General features: G+C 41.1%; 2 protein-coding genes across 2 annotated transcripts in view; one reads left to right on the forward strand and one right to left on the reverse strand.

Moving 5' to 3' along the window:
* Positions 1–2,264: 2,264 nt before the first annotated feature.
* Positions 2,265–20,671, reverse strand: LOC128688682 (failed axon connections homolog). The gene is made up of 7 exons (XM_070084424.1): positions 20,554–20,671; positions 13,112–13,323; positions 11,254–11,386; positions 9,995–10,191; positions 3,692–3,900; positions 3,226–3,342; positions 2,265–2,978 (listed from the first exon to the last, which is right to left on the reverse strand). Exons 2-7 carry the CDS (start codon positions 13,309–13,311, stop codon positions 2,875–2,877), a joined length of 960 nt encoding a protein of 319 aa, XP_069940525.1. The 5' UTR covers positions 13,312–13,323; positions 20,554–20,671; the 3' UTR covers positions 2,265–2,874.
* Positions 20,550–21,083, forward strand: part of LOC128688681 (failed axon connections homolog) — a 9,443-nt gene continuing 8,909 nt past the window's right edge. The window contains exon 1 of the mRNA XM_070084422.1: positions 20,550–20,683. The gene's annotated coding sequence lies outside the window, so the exon portion shown is untranslated. The remainder of the gene's footprint in view (positions 20,684–21,083) is intronic.

The raw sequence follows: 21,083 nt of genomic DNA on the forward strand, positions 1-21,083 counted from the left end.
GTTTAGGATAGTGCTGGCTTGTGATGCTGTGTAATAAAGGCAGTTACTTTCCAATAGGTTTTGATTAGGTGTCAGATTATGGAGGTTTAGATCAGGGTCAACGTGATCAATCATCATCATCTGGGTGGCATTCTTAGGGAGAGGGGGTTAGTATACCTTAGATCGGGCAAGGCTTTGAAATGAGCTGAAGTAGAACTAGAGCAACAGCTCTTAGCCTGTAAAATCGATTTTGGTAAAAAGAAATAAACGTACATGTAACTATACGTGTATCAAGAACATAAACAACAATCTAAATGATGTATTTTTATGACTGATACTTATGTAATTGTTATTTTGAAGTAACTAACACATTAATCAATGTTTCTAATGTTAATGTAGTGTGATGATGCCCTGACGGAAATAAGTCGCTTTTTAGACTATTGGGATTATCCTAAATAATTTATGCATGTTACTATATAAGACAATTGTAAAAATCTATATGCAATAAGATCACAGTAAACAGGTGATTTCAGAATATGCAAAACAACCACTGTGAAAGAATAGAGAAATTCCAAGCGCTTTCGTGACTACTCACATTATCAAACTTCTATTACTTTTTTTTCACTCGCCTAGGTATTTACATAGCGGATCAGCTGCCAGAAATAGTATCACAGGTGAATTTAAGCTGATTGTTGTGGATGATATTCTTGGGAAAGGATTCAATGGTAGAATTCTCGTCTGAATCTATACAACTGTATTTGTGTATACCTGAATAAACATACTTACACTTACTTACTTACAAAGGATTCAATGAAATTAAGCAACACTGATTTTTTTTGCGGGGTTACCCTGGGTTATTAACGTTCCCAGTTAATAATTTGGATTAAATATGTGTCTCTATTGCTCTCTTATCCAAGTGAGGTATGAGGAATGGTACTTGACAGACACTGATTGCTATGACGTGCTAGTACTTGATGGACATTGATTGCTATGATGCAAGCAATCTTCTAAGACATATATAAGAAGTCTAAGCAAGTAGTGAGATGGGCTACGTCCAGTAAAAGTATGCTTAGTGGATTCTCTGAATTGTTAAAGATGCTTTCTCTAAGATTTACGCAGTTGTTCCTTCTGATAAAGGTGGAGCTGGAGGAAACTAGGCAGGAGATGCAAGTTCTTACAGAGAACAAGAAAATTCTTTCCCAAATTCTTTGAATGAAAATAACGCAGCCATTTATAAGCTAAGTGATGTAGAGTGTGATCTTACAGAATGTGAAAAAGATTTGGGGGTAATGGGATGCGGAAATTTGAAGCGAAGATAGCAGTATCCCCCCCCCCCCCAAAAAAAAAAAAAAAAAAAAAAAAGAGGGAGGATACCTCCATTCCCCAGATAAAAATTCCTTCATTAATATTACCTGGAGTTTACCTGGAGAGGGTTTCGGAGGTCAACGCCCCCGCGGCTCGGTCTGAGACCAGGCCTCATGATGGATCAGGGTCTGATCCTCCAGGCTGTTACTGAATCAGGGCATCCATTCCTTTGAGGGATGATAGTGAATAATAACTGATAGTGAATAATAACTAATAACATATCTCCGTTATCTTAATACTGAACCACTAGTTTCAAGAACAGAACCTTGATACGACCGGCCATTACATTTACTGTGTTATTAGAGCACTCATGAGGAAGATCTAAACACGTAGGTGGTATACGTCTGGGGATGGGGAATGGGAAGTTGTCAGATCTGATCCGAAATGAAAGTCAGCTTCCATTCCATGGATCAAGAGCCCTTTACCGCCATCAAGGCACCGTTTTTGAAGGGAGATGGGAATGTTGATTGTACATAACATGTGTCACATATATATAACGTGTGTCACATATCACTTACGTGTCTCATACATGTTACACAAGTCAAACACATGTCACTTATATGACCTGCCACACACGTGTCACATACTTGTTACCACTGTCACTTATCTTATTTTACCCTTCAAGGAGGTGCTGTGATGCAAGTAAAGTGCTCTTGATCTAAGGAATGGGGGCTATGTTTCATTTACTCTGATCAAACCTGTTTGCCTCCTGTTCCCAGGCACCGCATGACTCAAAAAGATCTAGCCCCTCTTAACGGATATAATAATAATAATAATAATAATAATAATAATAATAATAATAATAATAATAATAATAATAATAATAATAATAATAATAATAATAATTGAAATCAGTGTAGTATATTATTTTCGTATTGTGCTTTTATGTATAGTAATATATAGGCAATCAAACAACAGAGTACTGTATTTAAACAAGTCAGTTTACTGCAAAATTTACAACGGTGTAAACAACGTAAGTAATATCTAGGATTTAGAGTCCACACCTCACTCTGGCAGCAACAGTAAACAGTAAATGAGCGATTTAAAAAGTACGTTTTTTTCGCAGCTGATGTTGACATTGACTGAAAGGTTGGGCGATGACTTATGTAAGATGAGTGGCTGCCGTTGTGGCCACCTGTTCCTGTTTTGTTGCCGTTGTGACCAAATTTCTGTTGATTCATGTTCTAGTCTACTTTTCTGTTGTTATGGCCAGCATTTCTTGTTTACTAGTGATGTTTTAGTTATCTGTTCTTGTTTGCTCTTGCCGGTGAGGCCACCTGTTCTTGTTTGCTCCAGTCATTGTAACTACCTGTTCTTGTTCAGTTCTTCCTGGATGGCTACCCATTTTTTGTTTGCATTTAGCATAGTAACCACCTGTATCTGTTGATGTGTAATACTGTGGCCACCTCTTTCTGTTAATGTCTAGAATTGTGGTTACCTGTTTCTGTTTACATCTATGGCCACCTTCTGCTAACATCTAGTATTGTGGTCACCTTGTTTACGTCCAGAATTGTGGCCACTTGCTCCTGCTTATTCTTGGGTTACAGGGGAAGGGTTGAGACACCTGTCGTCCCAGTCTGGCCACAGACGCTTCTGGACGCGCTGCTGGTACTTCCGAAGGTTTGGGAAGTCATCTGCAAGTAAATCAGGAAAGATTTAGCCTTAGTTTGCTCTCTCTCTCTCTCTCTCTCTCTCTCTCTCTCTCTCTCTCTCTCTTTCCTCTCCATCTTCCTCTCAATCTCTCTTTGAGATACACACATTATCTCCTCTTTTTTTTTGTTTTGCCGATTTTAATTACGTTCATGAAAAAAGTACTAAACCCGTAAGCCTAGAACAGGAAGACAATCCTCCTTGAAGAAAAGGCGAGGATTTAAACCTCACCGTTGAGCATGAAGACATAGGGCGAGCCTGGGTAGTTAAACATGATCACGGAGATGAAGCTGAAGGCGGTACAGTCTACCTCACAAGGGTCCTCCCCCATCAGGAAGCTCTGGTCTCCTGCATTGACAATGTAAAGTGATATTTCAGAACAGTGTAAACATATAATGAGGGGAATATTATTTCTGATAATAACGATGACAGTGACAATGATGATAGTGTGCATATGTGGAATACTGTATTGATATATATATATATATATATATATATATATATATATATATATATATATATATATATATATATATATATATATATATATATATATATATATATATATATATATATATACATATATATATTCTTCATCATTGATCAGTACTTCTGTGATGATGTATCAAGACATAAAACATTCGATTCTTCCCCCCTTCCCTTCTTTCCTATCTGCTGCTTCGGTGTCATACTTTACCCAAATAAGCGGAGAGGGCAGCGAGGTCCTGCCTGACCATGCGTTCCACCTCAGCGTTAGTGTGCCTTCCCATGCCCTGGGCTATCAGGGACTTCTTCATTCTGCGAAGGATGAACGGGAAGAGGAGCCTAAAGATGAAGGGCAGGGGATCCATGCTTTGCTGGAGTGCCCGCCCACGGTCTTGCATGACGCGCCACTGACGGAGTCCCCTGGAAGTTAGGAAAGCCAGATAGTGTCGGGAAGGGTAGAGCGTTAGCAAGTGTACGGCAAGTGCAGACACAGTCGTGCTGGGTTAGCCAGGGCCAGCGAGGATAAACCAAGGTCAGGCAGAGTCACCCAAGGTTGGCCAGGTTCAACCAAAGTTACGCAGGGTTAACCAGAGACATTCAGGGACAGCCAGAGTCATGCAGGGGCAACTAGGGGGAACCAGGGTCGTCATGCAGTATTAGCAAGGTTCATGTAAGGTCAGATAGTATATTGCCAAAGGGTCAAAAAAAAAATACAGGAAGATTTCTATGACCCTAATAACCCTTAGAACTGACTTATTTTTTTAAATATTTATTGGGAAGCGCTAAACCAGTACGGGTCATTCAGTGCAATGGAGAGTGGGGGGGGAGGCTAATTAAGCTTGACCCAAAAAAGAGGAGGTCAGCTCCTCCAGTTCTTCCGATTAAACGTCTTCATCAGCCTTATAACACAACCCCAGGTAGCTGAAAGACCTTCAGGACAAAGGGAAAAGAAATTTGTAAGTTGGTCACCGTATTACAGAATGGATATAAATTCTCTGGAAAATGTACAAAGGAGGATGACAAAGATGATCCCATGTATCAGAAACCTTCCCTATGAGGATAGACTAAGGGCCCTGAAACTGCACTCTCTAGAAAGACGTAGAATTAGGGGGGATATGATTGAGGTGTATAAATGGAAGACAGGAATAAATAAAGGGGATGTAAATAGTGTGCTGAAAATATCTAGCCTAGACAGGACTCGCAGCAATGGTTTTAAGTTGGAAAAATTCAGATTCAGGAAGGATATAGGAAAGTACTGGTTTGGTAACAGAGTTGTGGATGAGTGGAACAAACTCCCGAGTACAGTTATAGAGGCCAGAACGTTGTGTAGCTTTAAAAATAGGTTGGATAAATACATGAGTAGATGTGGGTGGGTGTGAGTTAGACCTGATAGCTTGTGCTAACAGGTCGGTTGCCGTGTTCCTCCCTTAAGTCAATGTGACCTGACCTGACTAGGTTGGGTGCATTGGGTTAAGCCGGTAGGAGACTTGGACCTGCCTCGCATGGGCCAGTAGGCCTTCTGCAGTGTTCCTTCGTTCTTATGTTCTTATGTTCTTATATGAGGTGGTCATGTCATGTGAGGTGGTCATGTCATGTGAGGTGGTCATGTCATGTGAGGTGGTCATGTCATGTGAGGTGGTCATGTCATGCCAGGTGACGATAAGGTCGCTGTAGAAGTAGCATTTCCATCTGGAGGTCATGCAGCTCCTGGGGAAATGATCGCTAATCACTTTTTTTCCCAGGAATAGGAGAGCAGCTCTTATTCTCTGGATGAAGACCTCATATCCTCCACCTTAAAGAGTGAGAGGTTTAATAAGTATAAGTGAAGTAATAGGTATAAGTAGAATAGTTGGCAATGTATGGAAAGATGTCAATAAATTCCACGTTTACTTTTTACAAGCTGGATCTAAATGGAAGTGATGTTGGGCTCCAGCCCAGCGATCCACTTTAAGTTTGCAAGGTGGGGAAGAGGAGGCGGGGGCGAGAAAGAAGAGGATCGCATGTTTCTTCTACCTCAAGGGAAGAAAGCTCAGTGGAGTAACCTAGAAATGCTGGGACTTAGCCTCTACGGATTTCTTTTTAACACAAATAAGTTTTACAGACTAAGAACTGTTATTTTGCTGCAGCTCATTTCAAAGCTTAGCCCTATTTAATGTATACAACCCCCCCATCCACTCTAGTCGACTAATACCTACTTACTGCTGGGTGAACATGGACAGCAAGTGTAAGGTACCACGCCCAATATTTCCACCTGTGCAGGGGATCAAACCCTGGACACTCATTGTGTGACCTTAGTGCGCTACCAACCGAGAGAGAGAAGAGAGAGAAGAGAGAGAGAGAGAGAGAGAGAGAGAGAGAGAGAGAGAGAGAGAGAGAGAGAGAGAGAGAGAGAGAGAGAGAGAGAGAGAGAGAGAGAGAGAGAGAGAGAGAGAGAACATAAGAACATAAGAATGTAGGAACACTGCAGAAGGCCTACTGGCCCATACGAGGCAGGTCCTTATCAAAACGACATCTACCTAAAGCTACTCAAGAAACAACTCCCGCACCCCCCGACACCAATCAAACCCAGCCCCAGAGAGAGAGAGAGAGAGAGAGAGAGAGATGCAAGTCTATCAGCATCCTGTCGGCCAACATTAGAGGTTTCATTACTAATGTTGGAGAGCTCACACATAGTTTTGTGAACACTCGACATCCCGACATGATAGATATTGTTGAAACATTTTTGGACGACAGGACTCCAGAAAATTTTGCAAGAATTGCTGGCTACACCTCATGGATGAGAGGAGACAGGCAAGGGCAAGGAGGAGGTGTTGCTGTGTATTCTCTAAAAGTGTTCATGCCCAACACATTGATGTTGCCACACCTACACATCTTGAAATGATGTTCTTCAAGCTATGCAAAAACACTAGTACCTCTGTACTAGCATGTGCAATGTACAGACCTCAGTGGCAGCGTGCAGACCCCATCAACTTCCTAATGGAAAATATTGACTCCCTTCTGCTACAACACAACTGTCAACATATCATAATTGTTAGTGACCTCAACCAACACCTTATCCAGAGGAACTTTGATGACCTTCTTGCAGTATTTGACATGAGAAACTTTGTTGATTTCCCTACTCACATCTCTGGCTCCTCCCTTGACCCAGTAGTGAGTGATCTGGCAGAAGGCATAGTCACTTGTCATCCCCTCGGCTACGTTGGATTGTCTGACCACAAGGCTGTTTTTACCACACTTAAGATCCCAACAGAACGAGGCGAGGAGTCCACACGCACAACCTGGCTATGGGAAAGTGGCAATTGGCCAGCCCTTTGCTCTGAGCTCGCCACCACCGATTGGAATGCTCTTCTCCAAGTGAAAGCCTTCACTGGACACATCCTTAATCTACAACAAGAACACATTCCTCACCGGCAATATGTGACAAAGCCTACAGATCAGCCTTGGTTTGGCTTTCGTTGTAGAGAGGCTGCTACTGCTAAGTACAAAGCATGGCGAAGGTGTAAGAGACATCCTACCACCTATAACAGGAACTTGCAGAGGCAAGCCTGTAGGCATATGGGTGACGTTCAAAAGTGGGCCATTGCTAAATGGGAGGTGGACACTAAAAGAAAGCTAGCATCAGGTAGGGTAGGCTCCAAAACCTGGTGGTCCCTGGTCATGGACAGACAAAGTTATCTGCCTGATGAACTCATTCCACCTCTAAGTCAACAGGATGGGACCACCTCTACTAGTAGTCAAGAGAAGGCGGACCTCTTTGCTGAACACATTGCTACCAAAATGCAAGTTCCTGATCCAGCAAGAGACCCTCCTTGGCTAGCTTCAAGAACTGTGTCAAAACTGTCAGTGGTGACAATAAGGCAGGAGGAGGTGCATTTCCTTCTTAAATCGCTTGACCAAGAAAAGGCTGTGGGCCCAGACAAGTTGAGCCCAAGATTGCTGAGAAGATGTGCAGACCAGCTAGCAGCACCTCTAACTCGCATCTTTCAGCACTGCCTAGTACAGTGTAAATGGCCCTCTCTATGGAAAGAGGCATATGTAGTCCCTGTTCACAAAAAGAAGAGCAGAGCAGAAATCAGCAACTACAGACCATTGTCACTCCTGTCAATCACTGGTAAGATCCTTGAGACAATAATCTCAAGACAAATGACAGTTTTTTGACTACCACTCACTACTTTGTGATCGTCAATATGGCTTCAGGAAAGGTTACTCTGCTGCTGATCTGTTGTTAAACCTCTCCACTAAGTGGCACCAGTCACTGGATGAATCCAAAGTCAGCTGTGTGGTAGCACTGGACATTGCTGGCGCTTTCGACCGGGTGTGGCACCAGGGCCTCTTAGCAAAACTTCAAGCACTGGGAATTGCAGGCTCTACGTTATGTCTCCTCAATGATTACCTTCATGGTAGATCTCTAAGTGCAGTTCTCAATGGAACGGAATCAGCAAGACATCCTATTGGGGCAAGTGTTCCACAAGGAAGCGTACTGGGACCATTGTTATGGAATGTCTACTTCAACGACCTTCTTCATCTCATCCCAGAATCACATGCATATGCAGACGACTGTACATTGACATTCACTTATCCAAGAGAAGAAATGCCAGCTGCTCTATCAATTACCAGCTGAGAGCTATATCAGCTTGGGGAAATAGATGGCAAGTAACATTTGCTCCTGAGAGAACGCAAATGATGATCGTCTCTAGGCACCATGATGGTAATGCTGGTGCAGTAGTAAGGATGAATGGGAGGGTGTTGGCACCTGGAGAAGAAGTTGATATCCTTGGGGTGAAATTTGACTCCAAACTAACCATGAAGAACCATATTGTAAACCTTGCAAACAAGGCAGCCAGGAAGCTTACAGCACATCGCCGTATCTCGCATCTGCTTGACAGTAGGGGTTGCAAGATTCTGTACGAGGCACAAGTACGCTCACACCTTGAGTATGCTCCACTTTTTTGGTTTTGCCTGCCCCCCCTTCCTCTCATCTGCGACTGCTTGACAGAGTAGAGAACAGAGCAAGACGTCTCATCTCTCGCCAGGACCCATCCTGGATAGATCTGTCATTTCAGCAGAGCCTTCAACATAGGAGGGATGTGGGTGGCCTTACTGTTATGTACAAGGCCAATATTGTCAAAGTACCACACTTGGATCCACTTCGAGGACAGCGTGAAACAAGCTTTTATGCCACAAGACGGGCAGAAAGCAGCAACTTCACTCTGGCTGTACCCTTCTCCAGAACATCACTCCATCTGCGATCATATATACCCAGGATGACTCGAGTATGGAACACATTCGTACAGCATAATGATGTCAACGAGATAAAGTCAGTTGATCACATGAAAATGCTTTCCCACAGACGGCTCCAACTTCATCCTGCTCCCTACTTGTATGTCTCATAAAGTTAGGAATCCTTAACCTGTAAAAAGCTTGTCAATAAAGCTAGGGATCCTTAACCTTGGCAAACCCTGTGTAAAAAAAAGAGAGAGAGAGAGAGAGAGAGAGAGAGAGAGAGAGAGAGAGAGAGAGAGAGAGAGAGAGAGAGAGAGAGAGAGAGAGAGAGAGAGAGAGAGAAAGAGAGAAAGAAAGAAAGAAAGAAAGAAAGAAAGAGAGAGAGAGAGAGAGAGAGAGAGAGAGAGAGAGAGAGAGAGAGAGAGAGAGAGAGAGAGAGAGAGAGAGAGAGAGAGAGAGAGAGAGAGAGAGAGGCCTCTAGTCCTTTTCGAGTTTAAGAGAACCTTCAAAGTGGTCTACTAAAAGGAGTTCATAACCAAGAAGTAATTTAATCAGTTAAACTTGTATTCATAAAATATATTTATCGTTCGTGTAATTAATAAAAAATTATATTCCCTATATAGTTTATATATTCCTCCTCATTATCATGAACGAATATTACTATGAACAGAGATTATATATTAAGTGAATTAATCGAGTGAGACTAAGTGGTAAGCAGTTTTGTATGGGGAGAGTAAGAAGCAAGCATCCCGCCTTCCCAATATTGGATTAGTGGCTGTGATTCTTAAGTGGATCAAACCCCTATGTCTAATTTAGGCTTTGGGTGAAGGAGGGTGTTAGCTTCCCCTTACCCTCTTAATAAAGCGCTGAGTATCGATTGATATCATTTGCTTAACTCACTTAACCAGCACAGCATCTTAACCGACAGTAATATTCTTCGAAGATACCGAGGATGGGGTTTAATATTACACTATATGAGCAGGTGGAAAGTACAGTGATTGCACTCTGGCAAGACAAGTGATGGAATGAGTGATGATGAAAGTGTTTCTTCTTTTCCCTTGATGGGAAACTGACACAGTTTAAGAAAAAAATAAAGAATGATTTGCTACATCAGTCTTGCTCGCTACACTGAATTATTATATTCATGATTAGCCTCTAGAAATGGGAGGGTGGCACCAATACCTTGAATGGTTACTACGCTGAAGTGTAAATAGAATTTTCACTGTTTATCTCTGAACAGCATCGTCCTGTCTATTCAAATGATATGCAAGTTAACAAGTTCTTGCCATACCAAGCCATGTGTTCAGTGATCATGATGCGCAGCGCCCTCGCCACCGCCTGCTGCTCTTGCGGGAGTTTACCCTCGAAGACCTTGCCGAAGTGGTGACCGAGGTGCTCAATCACCAGCTGCGAATCTGCCAGCTCTTGCCCGTTGAAGGTCACCCAGGGGCATTGTCCTTTGGGGCCTAGAGGCTCTACGTAATCCACCTGATAATGAAACATGAAGAGTTCATGGAAGTGAAATGATATACAAACACCAACAAAGCGAAGCACATAAAGACCAGTTGGGTTCCTTTGTTTACGACTAGTCTATAAATAAAGATAACCATTACTTCTAAGTGCTTTTACTCCAAGAGAACTTTTCATTAAAGCATTTTTGAACTGCATCATGCGGCTACCAGATGAACATGACATTTCCAAATGTTACAAGAAGAGCTAATGTTTACATAACATATTTTTCGCTAAAGAGGATATTCCTCCCATTGAGAATAATACATGACTAGTTTAATAACTAATTACCGTATTTTCCGGCCACACGACGTGTATAAGGCGCACTACAAACAGTATTATAACGGTAAGTCAGTAATTATATTCAAGACCTAATTACCCTCTTTACTCTATAGCCTACCCTTGACCCTGACATTGAGCATATAAGGCGTAGACTGATTTTCCAATACTTTTTTGTGGGATAAAAGGCACGCCTTACATGCCATTAACCCGTGGGGGTTACACAACGCCTAGATGAATGAAAGGAAGCCATATTTGGTCCATGGAGGATGACAACTGCTTCAGTTCCTTCGACCCACATCATCTGTTATTGTGATATGGGAGACTTTAATAGGGCAATTCAGGTGTCTTCAAGCACTATGAGTTGACTAACTAGGGCAGTATGACCAAAAGGGTGACCTTAAGTATTTCCTCCTTTTTATATGAGGGATTTTTCTTGTGCAATTCCATTTACGTTTAAATTAATGATCCCTATCGACTATATAAAGGATACCAAATTATGACTTCCCATGAACTATGGCTTATAACTCTGTTTAAGATGTTTGCTCTTTCCTTCTCCTCCTCCAGCATATTTGCGAAGAGTTACTCTGTTTACTGGAGGAATTATCTTCAACATATCCTATTACTTCACTAAATAGAAAATCCCACATGAACTAGCCTGTTGTAACCCTACCATCCGTAACATTTCGTATTTGCCTCCCCCCCCCCAAAAAAAAAAGCAGATAAAGAAACGAAAACAAACAGTGGGCTACAATTATTTACCTCGTAGGGGATGCTGGCGAGTCTGAGATAAGTCTCCAGCTTTATGACGAAGGGAGAGATGTTAGGAGTGAGCCGTCCCTTCGGGAGAGCGTGAACCACCACCACGTCCTTACCCACAGCAGCCCACTTCTTCCTGAGAGAGAGAGAGAGAGAGAGAGAGAGAGCAGATTGCATGACGGAAGAGAACTGTTTTTGAAACAGTCACATGTTGTTAAGCAGAGGACGTCTACAAATGAATTGCTAATTTGTGAGTCAGTCAATAGCAAAAATAACAGGATGAAATATTTCAGAGTAAGTTTTTATGTGGCATTGTAACCACATAATTATCATGACCGTGTGCCATTAGAGGAAATAATAATAATAATGATGATGATAATAATAATAATAATAATAATAATAATAATTATTATTATTATTATTATTATTATTATTATTATTATTATTATTATTATTATAATAATACATTTGCAGATGCCGCAAATAGGAGGTAGGTTACTGAAAGCAGTGAAGAGTTTTTACGAAGATAGTGAGGCTCAGGTTAGAGTATATAGGAGAGAGGGAGATTATTTCCCATTAAAAGTAGGCCTTAAACAAGGATGTGTGATGTCACCGTGGTTGTTTAATATATTTATAGATGGGGTTGTAAAAGAAGTGAGTGCGAGGGTCTTGGCAAGAGATGTGGAGTTAAAAGATAAAGAATCAAACATAAAGTGGGAGTTGTCACAGCTGCTTTTTGCTGATGACACTGTGCTTTTGGGAGATTCTGAAGTTGCAGAGGTTGGTGGATGAGTTTGGCAGGGTATGTAAAAGAAGAAAATTAAAAGTGAATATAGGAAAGAGTAAGGTGACGAGGATAACAAAAACAAATAGGTGACGAAAGATTGGATATCAGATTGGAGGGAGAGAGTATGGAGGAGGTGAATGTATTCAGATATTTAGGAGTGGACGTGTCAGCAGATGGGTCTATGAAAGATAAGGTGAATCATAGAAATGATAAGGGAAAAAGGTGAGTGGTGCAGTGAGGAGTCTGTGGAGACAAAGAACTTTGTCCGTGGAAGCAAAGAGGGAAATGTACGAGAGTATAGTTATACTAACGCTTTTATATGGGTGTGAAGCATGGGTGGTGGATATTGCAACAACAAGAAGGATAGAGACAGTGGAGATGTCGTGTCTGAGGGCAATGTGTGGTGTGAATATAATGCAGAGAATTCGTAGTTTGGAAATTAGGAAGAGGTGCGGGATTACCAAAAGTATATTATCCCGAGTGCTGAGGAGGGGTTGTTGATGTGGTTCGGATATCTAGAAAAGGTAGAACAAAATAGAATGATTTCAAAAGTGTATAAATTTGTAGTTGGAGGGAAGGCGGGGAAGGGGTCGGCCTAGGAAAGGTTGGAGGGACGGGGTAAAGGAGGTTTGGTGCGAGGGGCTTTGACTTTCAGCAAGCATGCGTGATCGTGTTAGATAGGAGTAAAAGGAGACAAATGGTTTTCAAGACTTGACGTGCTGTTAGATTATGAAGGAAGTCAAGGAAACTGGCAGGCCGGACATCAGTCTTTTAGATGGGAAGTACAGTGTCTGCACTCTGAAGGAGGGGTGTTAATGTTGCAGTTTTGTAACTGTAGTGCAAGCGTGCCACTGGCAAGACAGTGATGGAGTGCATGAAGTTTTTCTTTTTCGGGCCACCCTGCCTTGGTGGGAGAAGGCCAATGTGTTAATAAATAAAATAACAGTAATTGTATTATTATTATTGTTATTATTATTATTATTATTATTATTATTATTATTATTATTATTATTATTATTATTATTATTATTATTATTATTATTATTATTATTATTCTAGAGAGAGAGTGCTCACCTTCTCTTGTTGGCGAAGTAGCGGTGGAGGATGGTAACTCCTACGACCAGTACTGCAGTGGCTGCTAGATTTCGACCCCTGCATCCCTTGAACCAACAGATACCACCTCGTACGCACCTCGGAAGGGAGTACCTGCCGCACTCCCTTACTCCCACCGCCACAGCCTCCCTTGCTCCCACCGCCACAGCCTCACTCACCATGATGCACTCGTCCTGGAGTCGCACAAGAGACTAATACAACCCTCACTATTTGTGGAAGACTCTGCTACCAGCTGCATCAACAAAAAATAGTCCAGTAGCTTTTATTAAACTATTTCTCGTCACAGATTTTTTTCACATTATATTTCTTGGGATGCGCTAAATTTGTAGGGGGTCATGCCGTGCCTGGAGGCAGGGGCGGATCTACGATGAAACTAATGAAGCTTAAGCTTCAGGGCCCCTAATCCCGGTGGGGCCCCAGAATCCACTTTAGTCCACATTGATTACAATTTTGGGTCTGCTGTATGAGAAGAGGAAACGAAGTGGCCCCCACAACAGTTCAAGCTTCAGGGCCCAAAAAATATAGGTCCGCCTCTGCCTGGAGGTAATGAGGTTTGATTCGAAGGACAAAGCGGCTCTAATTCCTTTGATCAAGAGCCCTTCACTGGTATCAAGGCCCCACTGCAGGGTGTTTTTTATGTAAAATGTTTCTGACAGAAATTTACTAAACCTCCAATTCAGTAAAGTGAACAAACAATGGAAATTAGTCACGTTGTTTGACTTTACAAGGTCATCCTTAGTTACATCTTCATAATGCACTCTGTATGTATGTATGTTTGTATGTATGTATGTATGTATGTATGTATGTATGTATGTATATGTGTATGTATGTATGTATGTATGTATGTATGTATGTATGTATGTATGTATGTATGTATGTTTGTATGTATGTATGTATGTATGTATGTATGTATGTATGTATGTATGTATGTACGAAACTTTTATGAGGTGTCTGAACCATTGTTAAAGGTAAAACTACAGCATATCAGATCATTTGTATTTTCCTGAATATATCTTATCTTATCTAGGTCCAAACCTTTGAAACAGAGAAGACACAGACACATAGAAGACACACTTTGTGTTTGAGAAATCTAGTTCGGAGAGATATAACGCCCCTTATCATCTACAGTGATTATGGCAGTGACTGCCATATCCACCTGGTAACACTGGAGGACAGGAGCACTACAGGGGATATGATAACGACGTACGAAATACTGAGAGGAATTAAGAAAGTGAACAGAGACAGTATGTTTCAGAGATGGGAAGTAGGAATTAGAGGGCACAAATATAAGTTGAAAACTCAGATGAGTCATAAAGATGTTAGGAAATATTTCTTCAGCCTTAGAGTTGGCAGGAAGTGGAACAATCTGGAGAGTGAAGTGGTAGAGGCACGGTTCATACACAGGTTTAAGAGGAGGTACGATAAGACTCCTGAAGCCGGAAGAGAGTGGATCAAGTAGCAGCCAGCGAAGAGGCGGGGCCAGGAGCTGTGAACCGACCCCTGCAACCACATATACGTAAGTATATGTAAGTATATGTGGTCAGTACTCGCTATGTGTAGCAGTGACTGCGTCACCCCAGTGTCAGTCACAGACAATAATTGTAGCAGTGACTGCGACACCCCACAGTGTCAGTCACAGACAATGATTGTAGCAGTGACTGCGACACCCCACAGTGTCAGTCACAGACGATTGTAGCAGTGACTGCGACACCCCACAGTGTCAGACACAGACAATGATTGTAGCAGTGACTGCGACACCCCACAGTGCCAGTCACAGACAATGACTGTAGCAGTGCCTGCGACACCCCACAGTGTCAGTACAGACAATGATTGTAGCAGTGACTTTCACAATACACAAAAGGACTCCAATGGAAATAAGTCACTTTGTCTGACTTTTTTTGGGTTATCCCAGGTTCTCTACACATATGCTGCTATGTATGATAGTCTATGTAACTGTATTTGTGTATACCTGAATAAACTTACACATAAGTGCCATGTATGTCATGTGTTCACCAGCAGACAAGAATGCTTTGATCATAGAAGGGATGTAACCTCACAGCATATAGACAGAGATATACACCTGTCGATGTATAAGTATTCTGTAATGATAAGCAAGTTACAAATTTATGATCTGCTAAAGGTCGTAAGATAAGATAACATTTGTCCGTTTTTTAACCAGGAGGGCTAGCCACTGGGATAACGCGAGAAAGTCAATGAGCAATCAAGGATTGTCTGTCTTATTTCCATTGTGGTCCTTCAGTCTCGTCCCCCAGGATGCGACTCATACAAGCTAACACCCAGGTGCCTACTTGCTGCTAGGTGAACAATGACAGTAGGTGTAAAAAAAAACATGCATAGTGTTTCAACCCGTGACAGGGATTGAACCACGAACACTCACTGTGTGTGGCGAGTGCGTTGCCAACTAAGAACTTTATGCTGACATGAATTCAGTCAGAAAGGCATTGCAACGTAATTTATATGTGGTTATGACTTATTTATATTACAAACAGTTAAACAAAGCATGGTTAAATTTAGTTACGAGCTATTTACAACAGGCAAAATAAAGATATTACTCCATGATTGCTGCTAATTTGAAATATTCTTACGTTTACCATTAAACCTGAATTACATACTCGTTTTTTAAGTCGCCGTTCAAAGAAAACAAGATGGATCCTCTTTCACTGTTAGGTGAACAGGGACAGCAGATGTCTTAAGGCAGTGGTTCCCAAACTGGGGGTAAATTACCCCCTGGGGGTAATTTAACCATTTTTGGGGGGTAATGGAGGGGTGACAGAAAAAAGTTATGAATTCTGAAAATCAAGAAAACAATGCGGTACCCGGTATGAGGATTATTGTTAACTTTGTCTTAGTATATAAAGTTGTAAAGTAAACCTATTATAAGTAAGTAATAAAGTTAAACCAAATAACAATAAACATCAAAAACTAATATACAGTATTAGAAAAGAAGAAATATATAGCTAAGTGTGTGGAAACCCAAAAGTATTTTGACAAGTATGCTTCAGGACAAAAGTCACCTCAGTAGCCCAGATCGACCTGTCCAGTAGCGTCACTCACTTCCTGAGGCTGCCTCTATTTCACACTGTCAGTTTATCTGTGAGCATCAGCCGAGGTAGACATAAGCTGGTATGAAGCCAAGAATTCCTAAACTAGCTTCAAGTATGCAACTCCATCCATCCCACTGATGTTCTTGACATCTTTGGTAATAGTCATTAGAGATGCACAATGTTCAAATACAATAAATAAAAGAAAATATCTCAAGTGTTTTAATTTAGCCATATATATCAATAATAACAACATTTTGTGAAAGGGGTAACATGCTTTATGTGGCATGTTAAATTGGGTAACAAGCTGAAAAAGTTTGGGAACCACTGTCTTAAGGAAACGTCCTAATTTTTTCAGATGTACCGGGGATAGAACCACAGCCTCAATGTGTGAGCTGAGTGGGCTGGCAGCCGAGCTACGGGACACTTATTCGTTGTCATTACAATTCTAAATATATATATATATATATATATATATATATATATATATATATATATATATATATATATATATATATATATATATATATATATATATATATATATATATATATATATATATATATATTATAGGTAATACATATTTTAAGAAAAGAGGATAAATAAGTATACACGATATGATGTAGGGCGAAATGACAGTAGTTTGTTGGATTATGTATTGGTAGATAAAAGACTGTTGAGTAGACTTCAGGATGTACATGTTTATAGAGGGGCCACAGATATATCAGATCACTTTCTAGTTGTAGCTACACTGAGAGTAAAAGGTAGATGGGATACAAGGAGAATAGAAGCATCAGGGAAGAGAGAGGTGAAGGTTTATAAACTAAAAGAGGAGGCAGTTAGGGTAAGATATAAACAGCTATTGGAGGATAGATGGGCTAATGAGAGCATAGGCAATGGGGTCGAAGAGGTATGGGGTAGGTTTAAAAATGTAGTGTTAGAGTGTTCAGCAGAAGTTTGTGGTTACAGGAAAGTGGGTGCAGGAGGGAAGAGGAGCGATTGGTGGAATGATGATGTAAAGAGAGTAGTAAGGGAGAAAAAGTTAGCATATGAGAAGTTTTTACAAAGTAGAAGTGATGCAAGGAGGGAAGAGTATATGGAGAAAAAGAGAGAAGTTAAGAGAGTGGTGAAGCAATGTAAAAAGAGAGCAAATGAGAGAGTGGGTGAGATGTTATCAACAAATTTTGTTGAAAATAAGAAAAAGTTTTGGAGTGAGATTAACAAGTTAAGAAAGCCTAGAGAACAAATGGATTTGTCAGTTAAAAATAGGAGAGGAGAGTTATTAAATGGAGAGTTAGAGGTATTGGGAAGATGGAAGGAATATTTTGAGGAATTGTTAAATGTTGATGAAGATAGGGAAGCTGTGATTTCGTGTATAGGGCAAGGAGGAATAACATCTTGTAGGAGTGAGGAAGAGCCAGTTGTGAGTGTGGGGGAAGTTCGTGAGGCAGTAGGTAAAATGAAAGGGGGTAAGGCAGCCGGGATTGATGGGATAAAGATAGAAATGTTAAAAGCAGGTGGGGATATAGTTTTGGAGTGGTTGGTGCAATTATTTAATAAATGTATGGAAGAAGGTAAGGTACCTAGGGATTGGCAGAGAGCATGCATAGTTCCTTTGTATAAAGGCAAAGGGGATAAAAGAGAGTGCAAAAATTATAGGGGGATAAGTCTGTTGAGTGTACCTGGTAAAGTGTATGGTAGAGTTATAATTGAAAGAATTAAGAGTAAGACGGAGAATAGGATAGCAGATGAACAAGGAGGCTTTAGGAAAGGTAGGGGGTGTGTGGACCAGGTGTTTACAGTGAAACATATAAGTGAACAGTATTTAGATAAGGCTAAAGAGGTCTTTGTGGCATTTATGGATTTGGAAAAGGCGTATGACAGGGTGGATAGGGGGGCAATGTGGCAGATGTTGCAAGTGTATGGTGTAGGAGGTAGGTTACTGAAAGCAGTGAAGAGTTTTTACGAGGATAGTGAGGCTCAAGTTAGAGTATGTAGGAAAGAGGGAAATTTTTTCCCAGTAAAAGTAGGCCTTAGACAAGGATGTGTGATGTCACCGTGGTTGTTTAATATATTTATAGATGGGGTTGTAAGAGAAGTAAATGCGAGGGTCTTGGCAAGAGGCGTGGAGTTAAAAGATAAAGAATCACACACAAAGTGGGAGTTGTCACAGCTGCTCTTTGCTGATGACACTGTGCTCTTGGGAGATTCTGAAGAGAAGTTGCAGAGATTGGTGGATGAATTTGGTAGGGTGTGCAAAAGAAGAAAATTAAAGGTGAATACAGGAAAGAGTAAGGTTATGAGGATAACAAAAAGATTAGGTGATGAAGATTGAATATCAGATTGGAGGGAGAGAGTATGGAGGAGGTGAACGTATTCAGATATTTGGGAGTGGACGTGTCAGCAGATGGGTCTATGAAAGATGAGGTGAATCATAGAATTGATGAGGGAAAAAGAGTGAGTGGTGCACTTAGGAGTCTGTGGAGACAAAGAACTTTGTCCTTGGAGGCAAAGAGGGGAATGTATGAGAGTATAGTTTTACCAACGCTCTTATATGGGTGTGAAGCGTGGGTGATGAATGTTGCAGCAAGGAGAAGGCTGGAGGCAGTGGAGATGTCATGTCTGAGGGCAATGTGTGGTGTGAATATAATGCAGAGAATTCGTAGTTTGGAAGTTAGGAGGAGGTGCGGGATTACCAAAACTGTTGTCCAGAGGGCTGAGGAAGGGTTGTTGAGGTGGTTCGGACATGTAGAGAGAATGGAGCGAAACAGAATGACTTCAAGAGTGTATCAGTCTGTAGTGGAAGGAAGGCGGGGTAGGGGTCGGCCTAGGAAGGGTTGGAGGGAGGGGGTAAAGGAGGTTTTGTGTGCGAGGGGCTTGGACTTCCAGCAGGCATGCGTGAGCGTGTTTGATAGGAGTGAATGGAGACAAATGGTTTTTAATACTTGACGTGCTGTTGGAGTGTGAGCAAAGTAACATTTATGAAGGGATTCAGGGAAACCGGCAGGCCGGACTTGAGTCCTGGAGATGGGAAGTACAGTGCCTGCACTCTGAAGGAGGGGTGTTAATGTTGCAGTTTAAAAACTGTAGTGTAAAGCACCCTTCTGGCAAGACAGTGATGGAGTGAATGATGGTGAAAGTTTTTCTTTTTCGGGCCACCCTGCCTTGGTGGGAATCGGCCGGTGTGATAATAAAAAAAAAATAAAATAATAAATAAAAATATATATATATATATATATATGTTTCCGAAGGTTCTTTTGGAACAAAATTATTAACTTTTAATAATAATATCTTTATTTACTACAAGTACATGTACAAGGTATACAGGCAAATTAGGTCAGTTCTGTCCCAGGATGCGACCCACATCAATCGACCAACACCCAGGTACCCATTTTACTGATGGGTGAACACAAGAAAATTTTTAGAAAGGACTTAATTTTAAATGAGTTCCTGCTAATTGACCGATTTTACCTGTTCGACACCACTTTTTCTTGAAAATAAGAACGACTCTGGCCTACTAGCCTTATCAGGCATTGTATTAATAGCAATAGGAATTTGGAGTGACAACTTTCTTACTATTACAAATGTTAAAACATCTGTATTTGTGTTGAAGTTGTTTGATGCACCGGCAGCTTACTAATGATGATGCAGTAATTATGTATCATCACTTGCAAAAATTTTTTTATTTTATACTGTGTTTGGACAATATCCTCTATTCAATCTTCTATTCAAGATTGATGGACTGACCACATCGACTCAAGGTTGAGGGACTGATTACCTCATTCTCCTCCTGTTCTTCAAGATTCTCCTTTGTATGGACTGATGAAGCCACTGTGTGGCGAAACGTTTCCTCAATAAAGATACCCAAGAGTTGCACATGTGTCTAATTTATCAACATGTCGGTTCTCTGAACCATTCATCTACAAATCCTCGTTCATGGATGCAACTGAGGATTTTTAGCTATTGCCTTAGTTTTATAGAATTGTTCTAATATGGTCAAGTATTCAAACTACAGTGCATATTCTAAATAAATAGCATTATTAAGGCTGCATTACCAGTGAGCCGCCACAACATAAGCACACACAGATACCCAATCTCCAGTGTACATACCTTACGATATTACGCGATGGAGAATTGGAATGCTATTTTTGAGAAGGTAATAAACAGACCACATCATTTAAGAGCTTCATTCACTAAACGATCAGACAAAGTGAACAACAACAACACCGAGAGGAGCATAACTCGACTCGTGTAGCTACAAGAACGTAGTTACACGCTTCTTCCCGGACACTTGCCATGCAAAGCTCAAAACGAGGAAAAACGAACCAAGGATCTGCTTACCTGACGTGAAGGTGAATTAATACAACGAGGAAATGCCGTTGCTGACGCCTCCTCCTTCCTCGTCCTGGTTGGTTATCAGGAGACTGAGGCAAAGACAGCTGCCGGACGCCTCTTGATACTGCCGTAATTGGTTAGTATTTACTTGTGTGTGTAAAGTCACTTTCTCTTTATTGTTTGTTTTGCAGGATTTTGTTTTCTTTGTGACGTTGGAAATGTGAATTATTTTTAATTTATGATGTATTATGATGGGTTTATATGTTATTATTTCTGAATTGTAATCCTTTGCTCTTGGATACAGGCATTGTATGTAAGAGAGAGAGAGAGAGAGAGAGAGAGAGAGAGAGAGAGAGAGAGAGAGAGAGTGAGTGAGAAACCCTAAACCTAAACCTGAAAAACCCTATGTAAAAAGAGAGAGAGAGACCCCTAAACCTAAAATTGTAAAACCCTGTGTATAAAGAAAGAGAGAGAGAGAGAGAGAGAGAGAGAGAGAGAGAGAGAGAGAGAGAGAGAGAGTGAGAGAGAGAGAGAGA

The sequence above is a fragment of the Cherax quadricarinatus genome, chromosome 13 (genome assembly GCF_038502225.1).
Source record: "Cherax quadricarinatus isolate ZL_2023a chromosome 13, ASM3850222v1, whole genome shotgun sequence".
Lineage (NCBI taxonomy): Eukaryota > Metazoa > Arthropoda > Malacostraca > Decapoda > Parastacidae > Cherax > Cherax quadricarinatus.